This window comes from Mesoplodon densirostris, chromosome 2, assembly GCF_025265405.1.
Source record: "Mesoplodon densirostris isolate mMesDen1 chromosome 2, mMesDen1 primary haplotype, whole genome shotgun sequence".
Lineage (NCBI taxonomy): Eukaryota > Metazoa > Chordata > Mammalia > Artiodactyla > Ziphiidae > Mesoplodon > Mesoplodon densirostris.
Window position 1 is genome coordinate 68961229 of NC_082662.1, and position 19022 is coordinate 68980250.

General features: G+C 41.8%; 1 protein-coding gene across 1 annotated transcript in view; it reads left to right on the top strand.

Moving 5' to 3' along the window:
• The window catches only part of ST6GALNAC5 (ST6 N-acetylgalactosaminide alpha-2,6-sialyltransferase 5), a 182690-nt gene extending 171466 nt beyond the window's left edge, over positions 1 to 11224 (top strand). The window contains exon 5 of the mRNA XM_060084633.1: positions 10993 to 11224. Coding sequence (XP_059940616.1) covers positions 10993 to 11224 — 232 coding nt within the window. The remainder of the gene's footprint in view (positions 1 to 10992) is intronic.
• The last annotated feature ends 7798 nt before the right edge of the window (positions 11225 to 19022 follow it).

Below are 19022 nucleotides of genomic sequence, written 5' to 3' on the forward strand. Positions count from 1 at the left end.
AATAGACTCTGCCTCAGAGGACTGGAGGTGGATTAAATAAGTGAATACATGTAAAGTGCTTGAAACAGCGCCTAGTACATGGCCAGAGTGAGCTTGGATCCTCACCCAGTTCCTCATCACTTAATGCACTGGCCTTGTTTTCCCCTTTAACAACCTCTGTGCAAAAAAATAGGTAAGATGGGGCTTCCCTGGTGGCACAGTGGTTGAGAGTCCGCCTGCCGATGCAGGGGACGCGGGTTCGTGCCCCGGTCCGGGGGAATCCCGCATGCCGCGGAGCAGCTGGGCCCGTGAGCCACGACCACTGGGCCTGTGCGTCCGGAGCCTGTGCTCTGCGGTGGGAGAGGCCACAGCAGTGGGAGGCCCGCGTACCGCAAAATAAATAAATAAATAAATGTAGGTAAGATGGTGTAAAAAAGCAAACTGCCTCCTCAAACCAACAGGCTAACAAAGGCTGTGGCCACCAACAGGCTAACAAAGGCAGTGACAGTGGCCCCTTTGGGCATGCAAAGAGCCATCAAAGCTGATGGTTAGACGGCAGATATAATTATGTAATATTGCCATTAGGGCACCGGAGAAAAAGAGCATGAATAAATTGAAATGTTATTGACTTAAAGTGTTCAAGGAAATATTGCACGTATTATGGAAAACAAATGAAAAGCAAGTTAACCTGTCATTTCTCTTACTCAGAGTTAGTTCATCACAGCTTGGTGCACTTAGGATGGGAACAATTTATACAATGACACTAGCAAGGAAGTCAAGATACTGTCTGTGCACCGTAAGTTGGCAGCCGCTCTGAATTTCTGTTCCTCAGCCACCATCCCAAAGGTTCAACAGTTGTTCTCATAAGATGCTTTCAGCCAGAACTCATCAGAAGGATCCCTAACCCCAGTGTCCTATCAGAGAGAGTGAAGAAGTGTGCTGGGTGTCCTTCCTCTGGTTCAGAGGGTTAGGCTGGTGACAGCATCCTCTTCGGTCCTGATGCCTGTTTAGGAAGGATAAGAAGGGACAGAGCAGGAGCAGCACAGACTGATTCCCAGGTTCCTTTCATCTTCACATCCAGGACACATGGGCTGAGCCACCAGGCACCCAGTTCCTACCGGTGACCTTGAATCTTGCTGTCCTCATCTGCAAAATGGGCATAAGAAAATAATAATAAAAGCAAACAGGTCATGGTGAGGATTAAATGAAATCATGGCTGTAGAACCTTTGACACAGTGCCCAGCACACAGTTAGTGCTCAGGAAAGATGATTAATAACATTAGTATTACTACTACTTTAATATTATACATAAAATATATAAAATAATTATTAATATTATCCTAAGCCCTTGAGAATTGCCCTGAAAGGTACCAAGAATTTTTGGGGGGTTCAAAGAACAGGCCACAGCTCTTGCTTCCTGGAGGCTTACGATAAGCCTTATCCACACAGAAATCTAACAAGCACAGCAAAGCCACTTGGAGTCAAAATGACTCTTGCAAACAGTATCACCACCAGAAAATGAAAAAGCAACTTATAAGTTAATCCAGCTACTAGTCTGATCATTCCCCCTTTGTCTTGATTTTGAAAGAAGCTAAGAACTCTAAGGCCAGCAGGGTACAAGTGTCATGAGCTGTAGGACTTAGGGAGATAAGATATCACCAGGGCCAAAAGTGGTAGGGAAGCTTTTGTGAGATGACAGACCTCACTCTGGTTGAGTCCACCAGAATATAAACACCTTGAGGGCAGAGGCTTTTGTGTGTTGGGATCACTGTTGGAGTCGTGGTGCACAGGACAGTAGATCAGTACCGTCCTGGCCTATAGCAGATGCTCCATACATACCGAGTGAATGAATGGCCCTGTCCTCTCTCTCTCGTGCTGTAGTCAAAGGGTGTTTATATGACCGAAAATGAGCCATATTTCTCAAGGTCAGAAGCTGTGTGACCTTGAGAAAGTTATTCAACCTCACTGAGCCTTAGTTACCATGGGCAGGTTACTTAATGACCGTCTCAGAAGCCGTAGTTTCCACGTCTGCAGGTGATGATGACATTAGTACTTACCTCACGGGGTTATATGATAATTCCATGACGTAATAGATGAGGAATGCTTGGCACGGTGCTGGTGTACATTAAGCGTGGATAAATTTACGAGGAGAAATGGCTCACTCATCTGCAGGTGTGCACCCATGAACACATTTTAAGGAACTGTCTGGCGAGCACTAATGAACGGTGCTTGGTTGGCAGGGAGGGCCAATGACACGAAAGGCTCCCATGTGAATTGGGTCCCACTTTCCCTCCAGCTCCTTGCAGGACACCCCACGGGCTGCTCACAGCAGACCCCCCCATTCTGTGGCTCCTTTATGCCCAGTTTCTCACTAGAATGAAGAGTTAGGCACATGGGGCCAGAGTTCAGCAAACCAAAGGAGAGCCAACTGCTCTTTTTGGGTAAATTAACCTTTCCAGACTTTGAGATACAACTAGGAAGTCATTTACTAAACAAATCACAGAGACTTTGATTCATTCACCTAATTTGTGTTGCGCACTTAGGGACATAATCAAAGATGAATGAGACAGGGTTCCTGCCTTCGGTCTCCTGCGTGTTACTTGGACACAATTCAGTCATAAGGGACAGAAGGTTCCCAAGGTTCCTGTGGGAGAAAATATTCACGTTCTGCCTGTCAGTAGTCTCTGACCCGCAGGGCTTTATTGAAACATCCAGCTCTGGCTTTCTCCTGACCTGATCCGGTGGAACAAGGGCAAGGAGTTAAGATGAAAGAACATTGCTCCCTCCTGCCTCACTTCATCGACAGCAGATGAACTTCTCTCTGTTTTACCTATGAACTCTCATATCACAAAGGGTCCCATGGCAAATAAGAACACTGACAGCCTTGATGACCTCTGGTCTAAGATACGGTCATGCCGCTTTCCAAACTAAATCACACTCTCACACACTTTTTTTTTTTTTTTGCTGTACGCGGGCCTCTCACTGCTGTGGCCTCTCCCGTTGCGGAGCACAGGCTCCGGACACACAGGCTCCGCGGCCATGGCTCGCGGGCCCAGCCGCTCCGCGGCATGTGGGATCTTCCGGGATCGGGGCACGAACCCGTGTCCCCTGCATCGGCAGGCAGACTCTCAACCACTGCGCCACCAGGGAAGCCCTCTCACACACTTTTAAGGAGAATAGAGTCATCACCTTCTCCTTGCCAAGGAAACCAAGGCACAGAAGGACCAAACCCTGGACTGCTTCTGCAGTCATTTCCATCAGCTTAGCGTGGCAGTGACCCAAAGGGAATGTCAGCTGCTCTATGCTGGGACATCTAAGGAGGTGCAGTAGGGGACTAAATTATATCCTGGGAGCAGACAGCTGAGCAATCCATGAGTGCCTGACTTCTAAGACGTGTGGGTGGGTCCACTCCTACAAGCCTGGAGCTGTCATTTTCCATCCATCTCTCCTGGAGGTCTGGCCTTCTCATCCCTTCCACCCAAAGGGCCTGGCTTACTTCCAGGAATCATTCATTGGCAAGAAGATTTCCAGTAGCCTCTAAACTACTAAGCACATGGACTCCTTAGGGAGATGGATAACCCCACGTTCATATTTAAAACCACAAATGGAAACAGTGAATGTATAAGTGGCCATGGTGGCAGATGAAGGACATGTTATTCGAAACCTGGCAGGATCTAACACTGACTAAAAGTCATGTGACTGGCGTGCAGCCGTTTCCTCCTTAATCTGGTGCTGCAATAGCCTCCTGACCGCTCTCTCCAACTCTGGTCTTTCTCCTTCCACTCCAAACACCACTGTGCTGTTGGACCAACCACAAGTCTGACTCTACCACTTAAACCCCTCCATAGGTCTCCACAGCTTTTAGAAGAAAGTTCACACTCCCTGGCTTAGCACACAAGCCCTCAGGATCTGAAATCTGCAGCCACCTTAGTCTCATCTCCTCTACTCACAGACTTGTTTTAGCCGTACTGAGGAACTTAAGAAGGAGCTCACCCTGTACACACCTGCCCCTTTGCCCTCATCTCGGAACATCCATCCCCTCCTTCTTAATCTGGCTGATCACTACCGGTTCTTCACCGTTATATTAATGGCTGATATTTTTTCTGCACATACCACACGCTGGTGCTGTGCTGAGTACAAGTACAGGTGCCATTTCATGGAACCTTTATGATAATCCCAGGAGATAAACATTATTATTATCGTCATTTTACATATGAAGCTTGAGGACATGAAACAGCTGGCCAAAGTCATGGAGCAGGTAAGTGATGGAGCTGGGATTTGAATTCAGGTCTTCAGGGCTCAAGAGCCAAAACTCTTAACCCCTCCCTCCACTGCTTTGGAGGTCCTCCTCCTCCAAGCTTTCCTTGCCTTCCTATCTGAGTCAGACCCCACCTGGGCCCCTACTGGGGCCTCTGCCACCTCCCCCTCTGCCTCAGCTCACTGAGTGACACGTCCATCTCCTTCATCAGCCTGTAATCTCCTCAAGGGAAGGGGTCCTATCTCAAGCCACGTTTGTGTCTCTAGCTCTTGCCATTGTGTCTGGCACGTAGTATGTATTCAGTATTGATTAACTCAATGAATAAATAAAAACCTTCCTTTCCTTGATGGTGTTTAGGAGGCTGATTCTATATTTATTCCAAGATCAAAAGTGCCAGGTGAGTGAAAAGTATAATTAGCCAGTGGCAAGTTCCGATTTCGAGGGCCCAAAGAAGTCACTGGTGGCCGCCTGTATCATTCCCAGCCAAGGCCAGCACTGGGTCCTCAGGCATGAGGCATCAGTCTCCATCCTGCCTCTATCACTGGACTCCAGTCTCATCAGTGTTCAGAAAGCCAGAGAAAATTAATGTTGTGTCACACCAGAGACAGCCTCAAAATATATTATTATGGGGACATAGACCTTTAAATCATGCCGTATCCATATGGGAAGCCAAATCCATTCTCTCTACATGGACTATAAATTGCAATGGAAAAGCTCTGTTATCATTGCTTTCCAAACTAAGTGATGGTGAGTATTTTTAATCTCATTTTTCATTGTAAATTATTTGTGATAATAATGGGCCAAGCATTTAAATTCTATCTAACAGTCATATTTCTGGTCATACTTAACACATTACCAAGTTTACAACTCTCTGTTACCCATCATTTCTTGAGTATTAATTAGCAGAGTAACGACTCAAGAGTGATCACTGTCATGGAACTAAATTAATATCTTATCCATAACGTGAAGGACATCTCAAAGGTATTGTGAATATCAGAGAGTTGATTCTGCTAGAGGTATTAGCTAGTGAACATTAATAAAGCTGCCAGCATACCAGGGCAAGTTCCTACTTGGTGACAGTCCACCCTGTAGAATCAGATGCTTACAGAGGACGGGTATGGAATATAATGCACCCATGTGGTTCACATTTTATGAAGTGAACTTAAAATACATTGTTGTACTTTTTTTTTCATAGATGCTTAACTTTGCCATAATTTCTTCTTCTATCTTTGCTATAATTTGACCAGCTTACTGGTCACTGGGTGTTTTCATTACCTTCCTCTCTCCCATGGGTACAATTCATCTGGTATGAGATGTTATGGCACCACCTGAGGTGCCTGAGTAGTTGGGTGTGGATATGGGGTTCAGGCGATTCACCTGGGCCTTTGACCCATGACGGGTGGACAGCTGCAGGCTCTCGGCACCTTTTGTGCCCCAGAAACACAAGTATTATTTCACTGGCTTCCAAGGTGTGTGGCAGTTTCCTTCCAAAAGAGGCTGTAAAAACAAGAAATGGGGGGCTTCCCTGGTGGCGCAGTGGTTGAGAGTCTGCCTGCCGATGCAGGGGACATGGGTTCGTGCCCCGGTCCAGGAAGATCCCACATGCCACAGAGCGGCTGGGCCCGTGAGCCATGGCCGCTGAGCCTGCGCGTCCGGAGCCTGTGCCCCACAATGGGAGAGGCCACAACAGTGAGAGGCCCCCGTACCGCAAAAAAACAAAAACCAAAAAAAAACAAAACAAGAAATGGAGGCAGCAGAGTAAAGGTGGTTCATGGGGCCTCCCGGGCCTGAAGCAGCTGTGTAGGAAGGCCTTTTAGGGGAACATTTTCTTCTGAATGCTCCATACTGTCCCCAAGACCCCCAGTGCAAGCCAATTTCCAAACAACCGAGGTACTTGACAGCTACTGATTCAACACTATTTCTCAAACAGTTCCTGACTACCTGCTATATGGTACTATATACCATGCCAAGAATAAAAGTGTGTTTGGAGAGAGTATCTGAGAGCTCTAAAGAGAAGCAAAAGCACCATTCTTTCATCGGGATCTTTGTAGCCTTCTAGATCGTCCAGCCCAAACTGGGAGATCAGGGTCAACCTAGATCATACCCAAAAATGGAAATATCCACCCTTACCTGTTAATGATACGAGGTTTCTTTCCAATTGCACAGCTTAGCTTTAGAAGATTTAAAATGGCACATTACCAACTCCTGCTGCCATTGATAAGATATCAGCGGGCAGAATTGTAGATGAGCATGAGGCCTGTGCTTCGCACCCTGACCAGCTGCACAGTGCCCACCAGGCATGGGGCACCTCTGTAGGTGGGTGCTTGGGAGAATGCAGCAAGGACAGAGTTGCTCTCAACCATGTGGTGCCAAGCTGATGGGAACCTGGGGTGCCATTAGTGCAGACAGCCACCTGGTGGCACAGGAATTTTCCAAGACACAGAACTTCACTCTTAAGAGTACAGCTTTGGTTCAGATCTGGGCCCTGAAACTTCTTCAATTTCTCTGGGTATGAGTTTTCTCATTTGTAAAACAGAGGTAATAACAGTACCTCTCTCACTGGGGTGACATGAGGATTAAATGTTAGTCTATGTGGAGTAGTGAGCACTATGTGAGTCAAGTCTAGAATCTTGGATGGCCCATGAGTGAGGCTGTGTGCTTAAACCAGGCACAGGACTCTCACCCTGGGTGCCGGATGCTCACCCATCACATGGAGTAGTGATACTTAACCTTAGACGCCTGATGGAGAATAAAGGAGATAATATAAGCTAAGCACTGAGGCTTAGCAGGTATTTAACTAAATCAGCCTTCTTAAACCTGGCTGCATATTAGAATCTCCTACAGAACTTTATAACATTATTACCTTTTTAAATTTTTTTGTTTCGAAAAAGTTTTAGACTTATAGAAAAAGTTGCAAAAATTGTACAGAGAGTTCCTGTATACCCTTCACCCAGCTTCCCCTAATGTTACCATTTTGGTCCAATTATCAAAATTATCAAAACTAAGAAATTAACACCAGTACAATACTCTTAAATAAATTTCAAACTTTATCAACATTTCACCATTTTTCCTACTGATGTCATTTTTCTCCTGCAGAACCCAATCCAGGATCCCTTTGCATTTTCTTATCATGTCTCATTAGTCTCCTCCAGCCTGTGACAGTTCCTCAGTCTTTCCTTATCTTTCATGACTCTGACACATTTGAAGAATTCTGGTCATTGTAGGATGTCCATCACTTTGGATTTGTGTGATAGTTTCTAATTATTAGATTGAGGCTATGCATTACTGAGAAGGATACCACAGAAGCAATAGCATTTCATATCAAGAGGTACATGATGTCAGAATGTCTTATTACTGGTGATGTTAACCATGGTCACTTGGTGAAGGTGGTGTCTGCCAGGTTTACTCACTGTAAAGTTACAAGTTTTCCCTCTATTATTAATAAATACATTGGGGGGACTTTATGCAAATAACCTATTTCTCCTCATGTTTTTCCTCTTTCATATTCCATTCATCTGTGCATCTTGCCTGCAGCAATTACTGCATTGTTCTAATGGTGATTTTCTATTCCCTCATTCTTTCTAGATTATTAATTGGAATTATTCTGTATTTCATTTATTTATTTATTCAGTAATTTATTGAAATCATCATGGACTCATGGATAAGTATTCTGTTTTATTTTATGGGACTTATAATCCAATACTGCCATTATTTATTTTGATACTCAAACCTAAGGCACTTTTTAAAATACCTATGCCTGGGACCCTCTCCAAATCAATTAAACCAGACTCTATGGAGGTGGAACATATACAGTGTTATTTCTTTAATACCTGTGCACTACATGGTAGTTCTTTCATTCTCCCCACCTGCTTTCTCTATAGAGAAAAAACAAGCCTTCTTCACATTATTCTGCAGGATTTGTTCCCCCACTGGCCCCTGGAGGGCTGATGAGAGGCTGCTGCCACTTAGAGAACTGGCTCTGTGATTATCATGCCCGCACAGCCCACACCCCTGCACCTTCACTCCCTGAGCATCCCCTGACCCCAGACAGCAACCTGAGCTCCAGAATCCTCTCTTTTACAGTAGTAGCCTCCTGATGTGGAAAGTCTGCTGATTTTTACTGCTGTTTTCATTTGGATCAGGTGGAGGGAAAAAAAAAAAACTATGGCAGCCTTTAGAAAGTCAGGCTTGGGAAAAAAGGCTTAAGGAATTATAAGCTTGAACTTTCTGAAGGAAGGGCTTTCTGAACGGCACAGTGGACGACACCTGATGGCAGGCTGACAACCTACAGGAGAGCTGTTCCTGCAGTTGCTTCGGCTCTGTCTTCTAAGTCCCATCAAGCCCTTTTCTGCCATTTGGACAAAGTTTTAAAGCCTGGAGACAACCCTCAGTTATTTGGACACCTTTGAAACCATAAGAACCAAATATGTAAATTTAATTCTCCCTTTAGGAGATCAGTGTGGAGCCAGATACATTTTCATTCAAGGACATGGTCTTCCTGAGTAAGGAAATTGATCCTATAGCATCCTTTATCTGGTTTCCAATTTCCCTCTATGCCTAGGTGCCAAATCAATCTCATGATATTTTTAGAAACCTGATTGCCTCTTTAGTCAGATTGATGCCAATAATATGTCCAAAACTTCGATGAATCAGATTTAAAACCTGATCCGTACTGGAATAAAAGCTTAACCCCATGTTTACCATGGCAACATGAATTTAGCACGGTTCCCCAAATTATGCCATATGAATCTGGGGAGACTTGTCCCACAAATTTCTATTTCTCTTTTTAAAATTTTTTTTCTTCATAGTGGTCCTTTCCAACTTGAATTTTTCCTGCCATGCACTTTCTATATTGAAAACACCTTGTATTAAAATTTTAAGGGGTTTCAATTTCTAGGGTAAGTAAATAAGCAAACTCTATAATAACTGGACAGGATGGGATCTGATGTCTCACTATAGAACATAGAGATACTTCTGAGACAGGCATAATAGAGATGCAAACTATTAACTCAGTGCAGCATCCAACCCAGGATGAGGAATGTTTAAATGCTGCATGACAAAAGTAAATCTCTCTTCCTGGAAGAACTTTAACCTCAGAGGAGAGGAAGCTCAAAGGTTTATTGTCTTCAGAGCCATGAACTCGACACCCCTCTTGATAAAAGACTTCGATCCCTGACCCCAGAAAACTTGCTACTCTAAAAGCCGTTTGTGTATTGATCTCCTCTGAAGAAAACGAATAGGTATCTAGCAGGATGAGCATCTCTGGGAAACCAAGTTACTGTACTTAGAGTAAAGCTGAGTGCTGGGAGGGGGACCCCAGGGCATCAAGTGCTGTAAGGTGGTTTGCAGGAAGCTGGGACACTTTTTAAGAGAAGTGCCAAGAAGAGACCAAGAAGAGCTTAGTCTTGCAACAAGGCCGCTTGGTGAGTGTAGGTCAAGGTAGGAAGATTTATCTGCTGGGATATCTTGACTGGTCTTATCATTTAGACTTCAAGACAGAAGAGGTGGGGTGGACTGGCCTAGAATGGAACCCAGTCTGAGACCAGACCTCTTTGGGGGTGAGATATTTTAGTAACCCTACATCAGGGCGCTCACCACCACCACGTTAATCCTGTTCACATTACCTTGAAGAAATGAGCCAGTGTTTCTCCTATGAGACGGAGACAGGGATATAGAGACCAAAAAATATGGGGACTCTCGGGCTACACGGCAGGGGTTGAAGATTTGGACTTTCTCAATGTAGAGACTCTAGGTTTGAGTACATTGTCCATCTAAAACAGCAAGAGAAAAATGGTGGCGGCGTGCCTGCTGAGTTTCTCCCGTGCGATCAAACTTGAATCATCCACTTTCCATACCTAGAGGAGGAATTGTTTTTAGAGGCTTGCTGTTTAGCTGCTAACTCCATATAAATTTCTTTCAACAACAGAACTTCAAAAAATAGTTATTGAACACCTGCTAAGAACAAGACAAAGGCCTGCTCTCATGAACAGACAATAAGCAAGTAAACAACAACAGCAGTTTCAGAGAATGATTAATGCCACAAGGAAAATAAATGCAAGTGAGTTAGAGAGAAGGAGCAGGCATCAGGATACATTTGAATCGATCCCCAGCAGTGAGAAGGAGTGAGCTGGTGGGAGAACGTTCCAGCCAGGTGACTGCCCTCAAGAGCCAAGGCCTCAGACTAGGGACCAGCTTGGTGGAGATGACCACCAGAGAGGCCAGTAAGGCGGGAGCATAGCAGACAAGGTCAAGTGGGTCAGGAGAAGGCTCTGGAGAGGAGCCAGATCACGGAACACCCTGTAGGCCATGCTCTTAGTGGAAGTGGAAGCCCTTGGAGGGTTTGGAGTGGGGTGGGGCTGGGGAAGGAGGATGATGTGTTTTTGTTTTGTAAATATCTTCATAGCTGTTTGTGCTAAACAGACTGTGTGGGGCAAGAGTGGAAATCATAACTATAGCTGGCTCTTAGGACTATGTAGTTTGCAAATCCCAAAAGCCTTAACATCCTACAGGCTCACGTTTAATCTTGCTGTTTGATAATGATGGTCGCTGAGTTTATTTCACAGCCTCAGATCCTCTTCACGTGCATATTGCTTAAACATCAGCAAAACCGTTTGTTGAATTCATTTAACTTGAAAGTATGGTTTGTGCTTAGCACCTTATTAAAGATAACATCTCACCTAAATCTGTGAAAGGAACTTTTTTTTTTTTTTTTTTTTTTTTTTGCTTCAATCAGTTATCTTGTTTTCCTCCTACAGGGATCCCAATCACCCTTCAGTACCTTATCACTATTACGAACCTTTTGGACCTGATGAATGTACGATGTACCTCTCCCATGAGCGAGGACGGAAGGGTAGTCATCACCGCTTTATCACAGAGAAACGAGTCTTTAGGAACTGGGCACGGACATTCAATATTCACTTTTTTCAACCAGACTGGAAACCAGAATCACTTGCTATAAGTCATCCTGAGAATAAACCTATGTTCTGAGGAATGTGTGTGGCCAGATGGAAATCCCAAGAACCCACTGTATCAGACATCAGGCCACTGAACTTTCTGAAACACCAGACATGAAAGAGGAACAGAATTGGTCACCGGGGTAGCTTCAGTCCTCAAGAAGTACCATGTACAGGTGCCTCTGAGGCGTGATTACACAGCAGTGCAGTTGGTTTGTAAGGGAAAATTCCAGAATGAATACATCCTAATGAGTGTTGTCCCTTTCAAAAGGGGTTACCATAGGGGCTGAACTCTCATTTAAATGATGTTGCCATGGCTAAAAACATTTTGTATCTCTTTAAGTATTGCCTTCGAAACTGAGACATTAGGAACTCAACATTAGTTGTATTCCTCTGTAGAAATACCACGTCAAAAGTCATTTTTCTATCAAATTGTATCCTAACCTGAACCTTTGTCATTTGTTGGACTCTGTATGTGTGATTTGTAAAAAGCAGCCTGAAAGTATGGACATGATTTCTGAAGAGTATATCTTCACTGTCTTTCATAAACAAATGCCCAATATTTATTTATTGAGAGTTTTTTAGTGTGTTCTCGGCCAGTATTTTTATAGATTATGATTATGTGGTAATTTATCCTTCCTAATTCTTTAATCCTGAATGATGGTTGGAAAAGGTCCGGAACTGGGAGATGAGTTGCGGTGTTCCCAGTGCTCATCGTTAGCATGTGACGGTATTTGGCTTGTAAAGGTTGTGTTGCATTTTTTGAACCCTCAGGCTTCAAGAACAGCTATGACATTTTCCAATATGCAGAAATGCTCCAAATGACAACATTGAAAACCAAAAACTGCGTCGTTCAAACAAAAAAGATACCAACAAGAGAAACTTAAAGACAGTTTGCTTTAGTAATAATTGATGTAGGTTACTTCACTAAAGCCCTAGTTTCCTCTTCTGAAGAATGATGTCACTGTACCAACGGACCTCTTAAGTTTCATTCCAGATCTGAAATTCTCTCAACGATCCTCTTGTTGACCTACATGAGGACTTTGCACTTGGAATGATGGGGCTCCCACAGTAGCAGGAGCCTTATTTTAGGGGGCCTTTTATATCCCCCTACTACCTATCCCCCTCTTGTGGTTAAAAACATACCTCCTCCATGGAACCCATTGGCCAAAATCCATCCCCTGCTTCTCTGGTGCTTCTTGTACCAGAGAGAGAGAAAGAGAGAGAGAATTTCCATGCTATTCTGAGGGCGGGGGTGGGGTGGGGGATCTTTCATGCTATTCCCTGACTACAAGAACAAGGAACTGCATTTCTGTGAGTTTGTGCGGAGAAAAGAATACAAGGAGATTCCCCATGATACGACTCATTTATCCTATGAACTATTCAGATTCACTTCCTGCAAATCTTACATTATATTCACTGCCGTTCCCTCGTCTTCAGAAGTATAAAGGACTTATTTTTATTCCGAGCCAAGATCAGCCAGTGTGAAAGATTTTCATTTACACAAGTAATATTGTTCAAAAATAGCCTTTAAAAAATATACCAATGTTTTCTTTACACATGGCTTAGGAGGCATTAATTTCTCTAATGCCAAATTTGAAGGCACCAGCAAATACTATGTATGGAGACTGACATTGTTTTACAAAACATGACATGGTTTGAGATTAAAGAAGGTTTCTCACATTACCACCTCTTTTCCCTTTCCTTAATTAGTACTGAGATTCCATTCCTCTGCATTAACTAGTACTATTAATTATATGGAGTACTGTTATTGAGATGCAAACACAGTCCAGATATTTATTTAGCAAAAATAAAGTTGGTATTATTGTGGTGCAGCGTGAGCTGTAAAAAGCCAATACAATGGAAATGTCTGTCCAAAACATACTGGAATGTGTCCTTTAAATTGTCTCAGTTTTTTAAAGAAACAATAGGATTCTATTCCAGCACAATCTCTTCTACAGCATGGACTCTGGACAAACAGTACTTTATGAACTTATAAAAAGCCATAAGAATTTTACATAAATGATTCATAGGTCACCTTTCCCATCACTTGCAGAGATTATATTTCTCAGAGGTAAGTAGCTCCTTTAACAAGTTTTATTTTTAAGGCATACTGGGACATGCAAAGATGTAGCTATATTACCTAATCTAATAATATCTCAAATGTCTGTATTATCCTCAGGTTTTAGGGGTTTTGTTTTTTAAGATCATATGATAGCTCCACCTTTTTTGTAACTTTTCTCTCTCAGGTACTCAAAAGAGTGTAAAGCAAAGGAATTCTGAAATTCCTGGCTTCATTGGGAAATGTTTTTTTTTTCCCCGTTGGGAAATATTTTAAATCTACATGTGGCTAGGATATGTGAGTATGTGAATTTATATTTTTAAAGCTATGGTATAAATATGTAAGAAATTATCACTTGGACAGTGGTTTTATTACAGCATTTAAAGAAAATACCTAGAACTCTGATAGACTGTGCTGCTGGAACTGGCTGTGGGCAACTGAATTCTTCTCTTGCCAATATCATTTCATGACTATCAGTCTTAACACGATGCAACACCATTAAAATCAACTCTGATATAAAAGACTACAATCATGTTTACAGACCTCAGTGATTTCAATATCCAACTGTGTTTGGAGCCTACATCATACTCATTATGTTACATACCTTTCTCCTCTCTCCCCAGCTGTGTCATCAGCTTCCTCTCAGCTTTTAAGACCCCAGTAACACAAAGCTACGGCTGGCCCATCCTCGGCATCTGTTATTTCAACGCAAGAACATTTGGCAGAGGCCATAGCCATTATGAGCAACGATACAGGAATGCACAGGCAAAATCAATCACTTCAAATGGCCCATAAAAGGAGGAATCTTGCCTGTAATATTCTCCAGTAAATATTCACCCAAGAAAGCATACATTAAAAGAACATTAAGAGGTAAATATTCAGTGTGCTGCGTGGGGACTTTGCTGTGTGATTTCCATTACGGTTAATGGGTATTTGATAACTGAGTCCCTGTGCTTCACTAACCCTGGTATGTGCTCCTAAGGGCTAGACATAAAACCAGAGTGATGCAGGAACTTCCAAGGTCCTAAGATTGCAGAGTTAGAGCTTTTCTCCAAAACATAAATGAAAGCAAAACACAAAGTACTGTACTTAAAAGAGAAATTTCTGTGAGGTCTCTTGGAACCCTTAGGTTCCTACCAGATATGTGTATCAGATTACAAACAAGAGCTCTCAAGACAGATTACCTTTGTTTTCTGAAGTTCTCTCCATTACTGATCTTTTTGAATTGCATTAAAATGGAAGGCTGTAACCTCATTTTGAAATAAAAACTCACCTCAGAAATTAAAATTATTGATTTAGAAGGTAAAGGTATTTAGAAGGAAGGAAAATGTTGAAATTCTATCAGGAATGAGAGTGTTATTTAAAGGCATGTGTACCGATTTAATAGGCCCAAATATTTGCCCTTATGTAGGAGTGACCTCGTTTCAGAAATATACCCTGTATTCCACTGGCATGATGATTCAGGTTGTTAAACAGACCCACTCTGAAAGAAGGGTCTGTGTTCCCACTCTCTCTCTCTGAAGTGTTAGGAGGTGATGTTAGCACACTTACATCTTTCGTTCCTGACCCAATCATTTCTTCTACCCTCACTGCTTCTCTCTTAAACCTCAGTCTGCCTTTGCCATTATTCTCTCCTGCTGTCTTTTGTCTACAGTGCACTCTTAAACCAGCAATCTTTGGTGTCTCTTAAGGTCTTCCTTATAGGTTTTTAAACTAGAGACCTACTTGGGGAACAGATTTGGGATGGGTCCTACCAGAGCAATAGCCATAGTAGGTTGGGAGGTCTACAGGACAAAGTTTTTCAGAAGTACCATCTTGGTTTCCCCATGGCCAAGGGAGGAGGGAAGGGGAGGAGTTCCAAAATATGGACTTTCTGTACCAAAACCAGGACAGTCCCAGGAAAGCCAGGACAGTGAGTCACCCTATCAAAAGGCCACTTCAATGAGAACTATAATACTAAAGCCTTCGGGGTAAAAGTGAACCAACCGCCTAGGTTCTAGCACATGCCATAAAGACACTTTGGAGTGGGAAGAGGTGAGAGAGTGTCTACAAGGCTTATAAATGAATAGGAGTAACCCCTTTATTCTAGCTCCCTCATCCCCACCTACTCAGGGTATTGAGCCACCATAGAAATCCAAAAAAAGGCTGCAATCCTGTTTGTTTCCACTCAGTGCCCTAATATTATATGCTACCTTGGATTGTCCTTTGTCTTTTTATGTATGTGTCCTGTTAGTCTAATTAGATTGTAAGCTCTTTGAGAGCAGGGACTCTTTCTCCTTTGTCTTTGTAGCCCCATGCCTAGCACAGTGCCTTGCACACAATAGGCGCTCAATAAATGTCTGTTGTTGATGACCTCTTAACGTTGGCCCACTGGATTGGTAATTGGTATATATTCTTCCATGTAAAAAGTACAAGAGACAAAATAGGTGATGAAATAGTTAAATTTTAAATGGTTTTTTGTAGGGTCAGTCCTTAAATCTATAACATTTTTAATCAACAGAGCTGAGCTAGATTTGGTAGAATAATATTGCTGATTTCATTAGGTTTGCTATGCTGGCTGTTCTGAACACACAAAGTGAAGTTCAGCAAGCTTTGTGTTCTCGTGGTTAGCGAGCTGCTTTTAGCACAAATTAAATTTAATATTGACAAATGGTATACCACACGAAAAAGTGGAAAAGCATTTTGGGCTCTGACTTCTGTAGTTCAACTATAAAAGGGAGGCTAAAATGAGATGAGTATAACTTGCCTTAAACTTGACAGCTTACTTAAGCTGCTGAGAATCCAACATGTGGTTACTGAGGGTCTATAAAAATTAAGCATATATTTATCTTGAAACAAAATACCTCCCCCCCAAAAAACCTTTCGTTTCCATGAAGCTCATCTAAAATTGTTTCATCTCTATCAGAACCTGAGGGGTAAGGAGAACTCTTGAGAAAGGGTATCCTCAGGTGGAGCATCCCAGGCTCCTGAGCCACCACCTGGCCAGCACCCGGTGTCCAATGACCACCTGGTTGCAGGAGAGGGTAAGATGGCATAAAGTCAGAAAGGGTGAGTAGCTGCTCGTGGGGGCCTCTACAGAAACCATAACTATTACCTCTTGAACATGTGGACACTCTGGAGTTCTTTTCCCTTCATTGTCTGCTCTTCCACATATTTGTTTAATTGTGTGATCTTGATTTCATTTTTTAGAACATAGGAAAAGGGCTACATGAAACTGAGAAGAGTGCTTATTTCTGAGTGGATAGGATTATAGATTTCCCCACATTTTCAGAGCTATTATAATCACAAAATGTAATTTAATGAAATATTAAGAAAGACATTATGCCAGGATTTCAAACTGAATCCCAACAGGAATGTTAGTAAAAAGCTAGTATCGATATATACCATGTCTAACTACACATAAAAGAATGTCATTGCTCACTACATAAATCATCTTAAGGATTAGCATCTTTAGATGTTTACCACATGACTAGTCTTTAATTTCAAAACCAAATATAGGGGAGGGATAAGTTAGGAGATTGGAACTGACATACACACACTACTGTATATAAAATAGATAACTAAAAAGGACCTACTGTATAGCACAGGCAACTCTTCTTAATTTTCTGTAATGACCTATATGGGAAAAGAATCTAGAGAAGCATGGGTATATGAATATGTATAACAGATTCACTTTCCTGTATAGCAGAAACTAACACAACATTTTAAATCAACTATACTCCAATAAAAATTAAAAAGAATTTTTTAATAGTTAAAATAGTAAAAAAAAAAAAGAAAGAAAAACAAATATAGGAAATCCATGACACTGAGTCAAAATGTTTACAATTATATTTTATCTACTGACTAATGAGTGCTTTGCACAATGTCATTTTCTTTATATGTGTTTATTTTTTTTTATTGGCGTATAGTTGTTTTATTTGCAGGGCAGGAATAGAGACGCAGATGCAGAGGATGGACATGTGGACACGGGGGTGTGGGTGGGATGAACTGGGAGATTGGGACTGACATATGTGCACTACCATGTGTAAAACAGATAGCTGGTGGGAACCTGTTGTATAGCGCAGGGAGCTCAGCTCAGTGCTCTGTGGTGACCTAGATGGGTGGGACGGGGCAGGGGGTGGGAGGGAGGTCCCAGAGGGAGGGGATATATGTATATATATAGCTGATTCACTTCGTTGTACAGGAGAAACTAACACAACATGTATTCCACAATAATCCTATGATCCCACTGTGAAAATAAATAAGCTGAGACTAAGACAGGTTGCATACCCAGCCCCCAGAGTGATGAAGATGAGAGCAGACACGGCTTGCCATGGACCAAGCACTCTTCTAAGTTCTTTACATTTATAAATGCATTTCATCCTCACCATGACCCCAATGAGCAAATAGGTTCTTTCATTGTTCCCCTTTTACAGATGTGAAAACTGAGACACAGGGAACTTCAGTAACTTTCCCAACTTTCAGTAACTTACTAGGTCATGCATCTAGTAAGTGGGAAAGTCAGGTTAGACACCACAGGGTAGACAGACCCTCTGGAGTCTCTGCCTTCAGTCATCATGTACTTCCTGGCAGAAACTTAACCGTATAGGTAGCAATTTCTATCAGAATTATTTATCAGGTTCTATTATATCATATTCATAATATATGTGATATTTGAGAAATACCAAATAATAAGTGGCAAATCCATAAATTATGAAGCAAACATAAGGAGAATATTACCACGACCCCTGATGCTACCTGAGTGTTCCTTCTATCATCTTGGATTTTTGATTTCCCATTCTCTTGCTTTATAAATAGTTTTATTACATACGGATATATCAACAAATAAAATGGGTTTTGTTTTAAATATTAATAAACATTATAAAACTGCTACAACATTGTGTATAGTCTTCTGAACTTTTTTCCCCAAGAGTCATCCATTTTCTTTGTGTGTAACTCTAGTTTATTCTCAAGACTGTATAATGCCATTGTGTAAATATACCATAATTTATTTCTATCCATTCTTTAAGTAGACATTTGGGTTTTCAGTTTGTTGCTAATGCTTTTATGAACATTCTGGAAAGTTCTTTTAGTACATGCATGCAAGAATTTTTATACAGAGTATATATATAGGAATAACATTCCTGGGCTATAGTTGTTCACATGTGCATGATATTTCCAGATTGTTTTCCAAAGTGCTTCGACACTTTATATTCCTAACAGTGGTTGTCCACATCCTTGCTAACACTTGACTTGGTATTTTCAGACTGTAAATGTTTGCCCATTTGGTACGTGTAAATTATATCTCATTGTCCTCTTGTATTTTCTTGATTCCTTATAAGGTTTAGCATTTTTCTTCTCCATTAATATTACCTCTCTATGAAATGGCTATTCATCTTCACACCCTTTTCTGCTGGGTTCCCTTCCTTTTTTCTTTTAAAACATTCTTAATATATTCCATATACTGTATTTTTGTTGATTATATGTGTTGCAAATATCTTCTTCCAATTTCTGCCTTGTCTTTTCTTTTTCTCTATGGTGTCTTTCAATGACAGAAGTTTTTAATTTCAATGTAGTCGTGTTTTCTATCTTTTCTTATGTCATTAGAACATCTTGTACTTTACTTAAAAAATCTTCCACTGTTCCTGGTCAATAAGTATCTTCCTATATCTTATTCTTAAAAATTTCAAAGCTTTTGTCTTTCATGTGGCAGTCAGGGATTTATTTTTTATAGAAAAAATACTTTTTGTTTTATATAAATACTAACCATCCCAGCACTATTTGCTGAAGA